Source organism: Drosophila obscura, unplaced genomic scaffold (genome assembly GCF_018151105.1).
Source record: "Drosophila obscura isolate BZ-5 IFL unplaced genomic scaffold, ASM1815110v1 contig_9, whole genome shotgun sequence".
In the NCBI taxonomy this organism is placed as follows: Eukaryota; Metazoa; Arthropoda; class Insecta; order Diptera; family Drosophilidae; genus Drosophila; species Drosophila obscura.
In genome coordinates, this window is record NW_024542883.1 from 243,723 (window position 1) to 253,948 (window position 10,226).

A 10,226-nucleotide genomic window follows, 5' to 3' on the forward strand; every position below is an offset into this window, starting at 1 on the left:
AGATTATCTGCGAATTGAAAGGAATCCGTTTTACAAGGCAGCTGAAGCAGTGGCCAGTGGTAGCCAGAAATCTTTCAAATTTCTCAAAAGTCAGGATACATGCCACTGAAGGGATTCTTTATTGAGTGCTCGGGATGATTAAAAAACATTCCTGATTAGAGGATATCATCCAATGACAGATCTGCCTACGAGTGACCTTGATGATATTCATAACCTATCTGTCTTTCGTTCCTTTTTAACCTAGAACGATTAAATTTTGGTCCTATGGGTTCGAAAAACATTTTTTAATTAAACTACTGTAATTTTATATTAATTATTTAATCAATATTTAAATTCATATATAAGTTCACACTAACAGCATTACATTGATCACTGCGAAGACTCATCAAGACAATGCTATCTCGGGGGCTGCTTAGGTGTAGTTTGGGCCCTGCGCGATCAGTCTACCAGCAAAAAAGAGAATAGAAGCAAAGAACTCACTTGCACAAAGTGCAGGTTCGGCTGAGTTTTAAAATAGATTCATTGCTGCAGTTTAGTTTGGTTCGGCTCTGAAGATAGATTGAGGTCAATGGTCCCAACGTAATTATCCAACCCATATTAATAACACTAGTCAACACGACATTTAGGCTGTGGCCCAAAATGACTTTTTCTGATAGATTCCGGGGTTTAAAATTTTTTAACAAATTATGTTTTTTTTTATGGTCTAGTTTTTTTTTTTAAAGAATTTTTTAAAATCTGTTATTTTTTTAATGTTTTTTCAGAGGTGTTGCTTTTATTTTTCACATAACTTATTGTCTGGACGTTGATATGCAATGACTGCACCATCAACTGGCCCATGCGACACTAAGCCGAAGCCTGTTACGCGCGGAACCCAGGCAGAAACGCAGCCCTCCTCCCGCCCAACCGACCGAGGGGTGATGCCGCATGACGCGCGACGTGTGTTACCGAATCGATCGCGAGCATGCAGGAAAGATAGGTGTTAGACTAAAATTCGAGGAAAATTAGAGCTAAACACAACTCAAAGAGCTAAACATGCAAAGATAGCTAAAAAATATAACTAATTACGGGAAAAGTATGTTAGTAATAGTAATTTAAGAAGAGGAAGGGAATTAGTAGGTTATATTATGTGGTAGAGGGAATCTAAGTCCGAGCAAAGTACCCTAAATGGTTCGTGCAAGAAATAATTCGATCTACAAAGCGGAAGGAACAAATGAATGAAGTTTCTAGTATATCTAATAGGAATCGTAAAGTTTATGCGGCTCAACAAGTCAGGGCTATCTACGTCACCCTTGATCAGGTTGTGCATAAAAATCACACCAAGCATTTTTCTACGACTAACTAAGGTTTGAATGTTTATTTAAAGCAATCTACGAGGGTAAGATGGCAGTCTCACACCTGAATCCCAGTTAAGGCCACGCAGAGCAAAAAGTAAAAAGTTTTTCTGGACTGATTCTATACGGTCCTGGTGTACTTTGTACTGGGGGCACCATACACAAGAGCCGTACTCTAAAATCGGACGAACAAGCGAGATGTAGAGAGTCTTCGTTGTATAGGGGTCGTCAAATTCCTTTGACCACCTCTTTATAAACCCAAGCACACCCATGGCCTTATTTACCATGGTAGAAATGTGTTCAGAAAACTTCAACTTTGGGTCTAATTTAACACCAAGATCATCAAACAAGGTAATTCTCTCAAGAGAACCACCGCAGAGGATATAAGGAGCCAAAAGGGGGCTGGAGCGGTCAAAAACATGACCTTGACCTAAAAGGTCAAGTTTTTGTGCTAAAAGGGAATGGTTTACAGAATCGAATGCTTTACTGAAATCAGTGTAAATGACATCCGTCTGCAAGTTACCTTGAAAGCCTTTAATGATAAAAGAGGTAAACTCTAATAAATTTGTGGTTGTTGATCGTCGCCTTATAAATCCGTGCTGGGACGGAGATATAAGTGATTTGCAGAGATGTTGCAAATGCGGAGTTAAAATTTTTTCAAACATTTTAGGAATAGCGGATAACTTAGATATACCTCTTTAATTATTTGCATCAGACTTGCTACCTTTCTTATGGAGCGGAATAATAAAAGATTCCTTCCAGATGGGGGGAAGCATGAAGAGTTGATGGATAGGGTGAATAGTTTTAGCAAGGGTCCACACAGAGCGTCGGCACAGTACCTAAGTACACAGCCGGGAACTCCGTCGGGACCTGGTGAAAACACCGGTTTAACTAGTCGAAGATCATGAAGCAGTGAGCTTTCATTTAACAAGGGGCTGAAGATGCCATTCGACCTTGGTAAACTGTATGGATAGGGCTGACCAGAGTAGCTTTCATGAGAATAGGTTGTTTGGAAAAAGCTGTAAAACTGTGTAGGGTCCTGTGAAAATCGTATACTGCATCGAGATAGGTAGTTTTTATAGCATTGAGCGTTAAGAACGAAGAAATTTGACCGAGCTTTACATAGTGAGAAAGAGAAGAGGGAGAACCAACTTCTCAAATTTTTTTATAAAGTCTTGATTTTAAATTTTTTAGACTGGATAACTCTTTGGTAAACCAAGGAGGCTTTCCAGATCTAACCGGACAAGAAAGTGGGACACAAGAATCAAAAAATGTGTCAAGGACATTGTAAAAAATGTTTGTGCCTTTCATAACGTCAGTGCACAAGTACAGAGCGGACCAATCAAAATCCCTAATAAGGTTATTAAGCTTCGTAAACTCGGCTTTACGAAAGCAGCGGACACGTTCAGATAGCCTACCCATTCGATCCAATACAGTAGGGCCAATATCGACTGACACTTTGAATGTAGGATGGTAGGAGTCTTCAGGTATACTGAGCGGAAGGGCTCGGGTTAACAACGCTATGGTCGGATCCGAGACAAAGCACAGATCAAGCAATCGACCCAAGGAATTTTTTACATGGTTGACTTAAAACAGGGATAGGTCTAGCAAGCCGTCGAAAAAGTCATGTCGTGACATGGGCACAAGGTTATTAGACTCGTTTACCGAAGACCAAACAGTACCTGGCAAATTGAAATCACCAAGAACTATCATATGGTCTTTATCTTATAGCGAGGAAGAAACAGTTTTCAAAGCGTACAGGTGATGCTCGTATATTAAGATATCCGAGGAAGGTGGAATATACGAGCAAGTAATGAAAATGGAAAAGCCTGGGAGAATCAGTTTTACGCACAGGAATTCCAGGTCTTGTTGAACCTGGACCATGAAATGTTCCGACGTGAAGTTTGAGTCTACTGCAATGAGGACTCCACCTCCACGTCGAGACGAACGGTCATTTCTAAAAATTGTGTACCGACCTGCCAAAACTTCGGAACTAAGGATGTTCGGCCTTAACCAGGTCTCGGTAAACACAATAACATGGGACGAGAATGCGAGACTCTCAAGAAAAAGAGTGCTGAACTTACTACGCAAGCCTCTAGCATTCTGGTAGGTAACTACAAGAGAGGAAGTTAGTTTTTTGGATGGGTGGAAGTAGAGGTGGAAGATGAGGATGGAGATGGAGCACTGGTCTGAATGCTAGGAAGAGTAATGGGGGGCCTATTCTTTTTCTTAGCCTTTAACCACCAAATGCTCTGGCCAAAACTTGGCGGAACAAATGGTTTCAAATTGAGTTGGGGAGACGCTTATCTTGAAGGAAGATATCTCCCTGGCTTAAGAAAAGTTAAATTTTTCCACCTTTAAGCCGACGGCTTTTATTTTGCTTTGTATAAAAGCGGTCACACATTGGATGTGAGGTCTGGGGCTAGCCGCGAGACAAAAACTTGTCGCTTTGGTGGGACTCCCACCAGTGGTTTTGGCACCACAGGCCCAGTACCTGTGATGCCAGTATCCGGTGGTCCTGGACATCTATTAGCTGGTGGGAGCAAAACTGAGGGGATAGTTAAGGGGTTGGGTGCGGACTCGATGGACACGGACTCTACAGACATTTCTAACTGCATACTCTCCGAAGTGACGCATTCGGCTCCCGAATCTGCATCACCAGCAGCGATCGTTGCCCTTGGAGTAGCAAACGTAATCAACTGCTGCACTAAGGGAGTGGTCGGAGTAAGTTTTTCAGATGCCGGCGGACATGAGGCAGTCGGCACTTGCAAGTCCCGCGGAGTAGACTTCTTGCGCCTCGGAGACTCATCCAGCAGCTGTAAACTGCTGAACTGAGTGTTCATGGCCAAGAGCCGATCATATTGCTGTCTGAAGTCCACGATCAGCTCTTTGAAGCCACTCCGCGTCTGCCTCATGAACGAACGCATGTCGTTTTCCACAGCACGGCATTCCTCACAACTATAATGTAGGCCGTTGTTTTGGGAAATGGCGTCTCCTACACGGCCCGAGATCCCTTTCGCAAAGGCAGCATGGGCTGGTCATGGGTGATCTGCTTCTTGCAGGTTTTTTTGGCACAGACGACAGAAAATTCCATATTTATGTCTTTTATTTATTTTTACTTTGGGAAAAAAAAGTTCAAGACAAATAGCAATCAGACCACTGTGCAGAGCAAATGCTTAGAGCAATGCTTAAAGCGAAATCGGTAAAAGATGAGAGAGGAGAGTGGTTGCAGCAACAGCTTATAAGTGAGAGCGTTACTGCACAAAAAGTTACAAGAGCGAGAGCGAAAGAACAGTTATTGAGAGTTAGGTGATAGAGAGAGAGTGATAGACGGCAAAAGCTACGACAAAGAGCGGCTAATTGTAATGAGAGGGCGTACTTACGAAAAGCAACAACACAAACACACGACTAACCGACGCACAAAATTTATTAAATAGTAGCATTTATCTAAATGGTACATGCATAATCTACCTGTTAGATATAAAATATACATTGTAGATGTAGATGCAGATAACAGATGTAGCAAACAAATGTAAAATGTAAAATTTTTTTTTTTAGTTCAAAAAATCTAAAAAATTAAAAGCTCAAAAATGTATATACTGACTGAGTACGGGTATAAGTAGAGTAGCGTCCCTCGCACGTTCCTTCTCGTTAGTTTTAGATAGACGCATAAATTAGGCGTCGTTTAAGGTATTGTTCATTAAAATCTATTTATAAACGGTGGAGCTAAAATTCGTTAACCAAACCTAAAACATGAAAAAATAGACACAAAAAATACTTTTTGGAAGGTTGCGGGCCGAACTGCCAATTGGGAACAAAGCAAACGAAAAGGGGTTGTACATTTGGAACCTGATCGCGATCCCAATTCCCAATTTAATTTCAAAGCTTAATATCTTCCAGGCGTTAAGCTGCAGCAACAAAGTGTCTGGGTCGGATTTATAGCTGCATTTGTCAGCTTTCAGAACTGCAAAGTTCTATATAAGATACTTAAGTTATGTGAAAAATAAAAGCACTACCTCTAAAAAAAAACATTAAAAAAATACCAGATTTTAAAAAATTCTTTAAAAAAAAACTAAACCATAAAAAAAACATAATTTGTTCAAAAATTTTAAACCCCGGAATCTATCAGAAAAAGTCATTTTGGGCCACAGCCTAAATGTCGTGTTGACTAGTGTTATTAATATGGGTTGGATAATTACGTTGGGACCATTGACCTCAATCTATCTTCAGAGCCGAACCAAACTAAACTGCAGCAATGAATCTATTTTAAAACTCAGCCGAACCTGCACTTTGTGCAAGTGAGTTCTTTGCTTCTATTCTCTTTTTTGCTGGTAGACTGATCGCGCAGGGCCCAAACTACACCTAAGCAGCCCCGAGATAGCATTGTCTTGATGAGTCTTCGCAGTGATCAATGTAATGCTGTTAGTGTGAACTTATATATGAATTTAAATATTGATTAAATAATTAATATAAAATTACAGTAGTTTAATTAAAAAATGTTTTTCGAACCCATAGGACCAAAATTTAATCGGAACCCGTTCTAAGCTAAAAGGGAACTTAATATCTTCCAAGCGTTAAGCTGCAGCAACATTTATAGCTGATTTAGAACTGCAAAGTTCTATATAAGATACTTAAGTTATGTGAAAAATAGAAGCACTACCTCTGAAAAAAATACCTGAAAAAATACCAGATTATAAAAACTAAAAAAAAAAAATTAAACTATAAAAAAAATAAAGTACTACAAAAATTTTTAAATCCCGAAATCTATCAGAAAAAGTCATTTTTGTTCACAGCGCAATGAAAAAGTTCAATTTTGTTGAGTAGGGTAATTTATAATAATTAAATTAAAGAAAATATTTATGTAAAATAAATAATTCATTTATATATAGAGGTCAATATTTAATTTTCTTGTTACCTTGTCAGCTTGTTCGTCGATGAATATCCAGAAAACTGAGTAGTTCTTCGGTAATCATTGTTTCGATTAAAAAACACATTTAAATCAGACTACATGAAAATACCAAAAAAATCTCGTTAAAATATAATTTTTAATCAAACTATGAATAAAATTTGTTACATTTTTTGGTGTATCAATATGCTGCAAAGACCTTCTATGAAATTCTTCGCAAAAGCTATTTAGATTTCGATAACTACCATCCAAATCATTTTCACGCATTTTCCTAATATTATTGTTAACATTTTTCCGCAATATTGGTGGGCTTTCGGATGTTTTATTTATGCCCAACGTGGATGATTTTTTTGGGGAAAACGAATAAGACCTAAAAATAAAGCAAAATAAGAACTTGAGTAAGTCAGTAAAGAATTAAAGTGTATGGGATTTTCCATGATGATTTTTACTTTGATAATAGGCTTAACTACTAAGTTGGAATTTGTCCTATAACACTAGTCAAAAGCTAAAACCACTCCGGAATTAGACCATCTTTATCTAAAGATTTTGGACTTCAAAATTGCACAAAACCCTTTTCCACACTTTGACATACATATGTACTTGGTTGAGAGCATTCATTTAAAGCTATTGAGTTGAAATTTGGTTTGTGTACAAGACCACCAATCAAGTTTCAAATGATTTAAAGCACTATTTCATATAGCTGCCATATAACCGATCTGGCCGACTTGCCTCAACTTTTTCTTTATAAAGATATGGAAGTAAAAACTGGTTTGTATACAAATTTTACGGTCACAAGACCATCTACCAAGTTTCATATGCTTTGGAGTACTATTTCATATATGTAGCTGCCATATAACCGATCTGACCAACACACACCAAAACTTCCCTTGATCTGTTCTCATTCTTCTTTATTCAATAAACCATTTTATTTATTACTTATTCAATCTACGACACGGCCAATTCTGATATTCACACGACCTCGTGTGTCTCTACACTACTCTACTCTATTTTACTGTTTTGCTGAAATATTCGATTCTTCGTTATCTCGATTTCATTATCTCGATCTCATTATCTCGATTTTAGTCCACATTAAAAGCTGAACCAAGCATCCTTCCTTTAGCCATTTTCTCACTTTGTCCACTTTGGGAGTCAGATGCAGTTCTATTTGAGCTTTCCCTGCTGATATTTCGACAACTTATAAGTAGTGCTGTTCTCAACAAATTTTTTCATATACTACTTATTCTCGAACACGTTATACCCATAGTGTCTTTGTGTAGTGTCTTCCCCCAACCATTTTTCTAGAGCTTATTGAATATTTCTTAAGTTTCAGAATCGCGCTGCTGTTCACCAACCCGCCAACTATCGGTAATTTCTGCTAAGTTTACATGTTTTGTTTCCGTTTTGATGACTGAGTCGGCTAGGCGAAAAACCTCCAGCTGAACCCTCCCAGAGGGTGCCGGCCGGGCAATTGGCACTGCATTATCCCGAATCGGGTAATGCATTGCTGCTTGCCCTGTCCGAGGTAATGTAGTGTCTAGCTAAGGCCAGGTCCAGGTCTTCCCGATATAAAATTGGGGGAACTAAACCATGGCCATGGCTGGAGGTGCCTGGCAGTCAGGCATAAAACGCTAGGGGGTGGTCCGCCGATAAATATTAACCACATGGAGCGGAATAAGGAACAGGGACTAGGATGTCAGTCCAAACGTCGGTGGAAAGCATGACTGCTACCATCGGCGGGTACGGGCAGGAGCAATCCTCTCTGCGTGTCGCCATCGGTCACAACTCTAATATGGCGGGAGCAGGTCATATTAGTTTCAAAGCTACTGCCACCAAAACGCCTTACTGCAAGCTGAGCAGCATGGGTGCCGTGGTCGAAACGGACTCGGACCTGGAGAGCGTGCTCAGCGTAAGCAGAACGGAAGAAGAGAGCCTTCTCCGCTCGCCTGAACCAGGTTCCAGCTCCCTGCGTAAGGAAGGGTAGAAGCGTTCTAGAGAGGGGCTGAAGGCTAAGGCCCAATACAAGGCGGCCCTTAAAATCCGAAGCCGGCTACAAGAGGACATCTCCCAAGAGGAGAAGTCCAACCTAGCCTGGGCTGAGCAAAAGGTAGAAGAGGGGCGTCTGCACTACGCGCAGCTGCCTCAGATGAAGGCGACGAAGGGCGACTTCGCCAATAAGGTTGAGGAGATGATGGCCACCACAAGGCAACGCTCGATCGAGAGTGTCAAGGACACTCCGGCGGGCAAGCGGCAACGCGGGCCCAAGGTGGTTATCCCTTAACCTACGAAGACGAAGAAGCCCAAGCAGAAGGACAAGTTGAGCGACGTGTCCAAGAGACACCTCATAGTGGCCCTGATCGACCGCAGCGACGAAAATGGGAAGATGACGGCGGCGCAGTGGAAACAGGTCCACGCCCAACTGGTAGAATCCCTTTTCGCGCGAATGGAGGACGCGCCGAACGCTTCCATGCCCACCTTCGACGGTGCGGGATGGCTGAACGGGGTGAAGATCCTCAAATGTAATGATTACCCGACGAGGAAGTGGCTGGTGCAAGTGGTGCCCCAATTGGAAGCTCTGTGGAAGAGGGCCAAGGGGGGGTAGTGGACAGGGAGATGATCCCGTCCATCCCAAAGGCGAAGGTGCTCTTCCCCATTGCAGTCCAGGGGGACCGAGCACTGAAACTCCTCCAGAGGCAGAATACAGAGGTGCCAACGGCTGACTGGAAAATCTTGCATGCTGGTAGCCCATTACCCAATGAGGGGGGCCATCACATGATCCTCCAGATCAATAAGGAGGCTGAGGATATCCTCTACCCGAGATTCGGGAAGATGGCATGAGGCGTAGGCAGTGTCTACCTACGTCTCAAAAAGCGCCACCCCGAAGACAAGGACGCGCACACCCTGCAGGCAGGCGAGGTGGAGAAGGACCTAGGTCTGGAGTCCATCGTGGAGACCGCCCAGGATCTTGCGCTGGACGAATCTGATGCCGAAGAGGACGAGGACGGTGACCTGACTATAAAAGTCAACTTGCATAAAAGCAAGGTCGCGTCGGCGGAGCTCCTCATTGCCTTGGAGCAAGGGCCCATCGACATAGCTTTGGTCCAGGAGCCATGGCTTGCCTCCGGCAATGCTGTGGCCGGACTAAAGTAAGCAGGACCAGAACCGCCGTACTCGTACGAAAGGGCATCCATGCTTATCTTATGTCTCATTACAGCACTGATGACCTGGCTGCGGTGATGCTTGAAAGCGAGGACAAGCGTCTTATGGTAGCATCCTGCTACATGGCACACGACAGGCCAGCTCCACCGGAGGAGCTAAGGAGTCTGGTGGCGGAAGCCAGTCCGAAAAACCAGCAACTTCTAGTTGGTACGGACGCCAATGCCCACCATAGCGTGTGGGGAAGCCCCGATATCAACGAAAGAGGTGAGTCACTTCTAGACTTTATACTATCCCCCCCTCTAGATGTAGCAAACGTGGGGGAGGAGCACACCTTCGTAGGCCCCACCTCGTCTAACGTACTAGATCTAACACTCGTAACGGGAGACGGTACTTTGGTATCTGGCTGGAGAGTCCTTGAAAGACCATCCTTCTCAGACCACAAGTACATTCAGTTTAAGTGCGAATTTAAACACTCTCCGAAGATAACTGTCTATAGAAACCCCCGTAACACAAACTGGGAAAAGTTTAAAAAGACAGTTACTTCGAAGCTCGCGACTCGTCCGGGTACAGTGAAATCCCCGGAAGAAATAGAAACGTCCCTATAAACCCTCTCCAAGGAGCTACTGGATGCGTATCACGCAGCATGCCCACCCTCGAGAACGAAAAAGAGAACCAGACCACTCTGGTGGATGCGGGACTTATCGCTTCAAAGAATTAACCTCAAAGAATTCTTTAAAATCGCCAAACTGTCGAACGACGAGATAATCAATGAGGAATACAAAACCCTACTCAGGGCGTACAAGAAGGAAATACGCAAGGCACAAAGAAACTCG

At 42.4% G+C, this 10,226-nt stretch overlaps 1 protein-coding gene across 1 annotated transcript; it reads left to right on the forward strand.

The window, feature by feature from the left end:
* Window positions 1-7,927: 7,927 nt before the first annotated feature.
* LOC121405333 lies at window positions 7,928-8,836 on the forward strand. The gene is made up of 3 exons (XM_041595996.1): window positions 7,928-8,214; window positions 8,281-8,500; window positions 8,531-8,836. The coding sequence occupies exons 1-3, from the start codon at window positions 7,928-7,930 to the stop codon at window positions 8,834-8,836; spliced, it is 813 nt and encodes a 270-aa protein (XP_041451930.1).
* The last annotated feature ends 1,390 nt before the right edge of the window (window positions 8,837-10,226 follow it).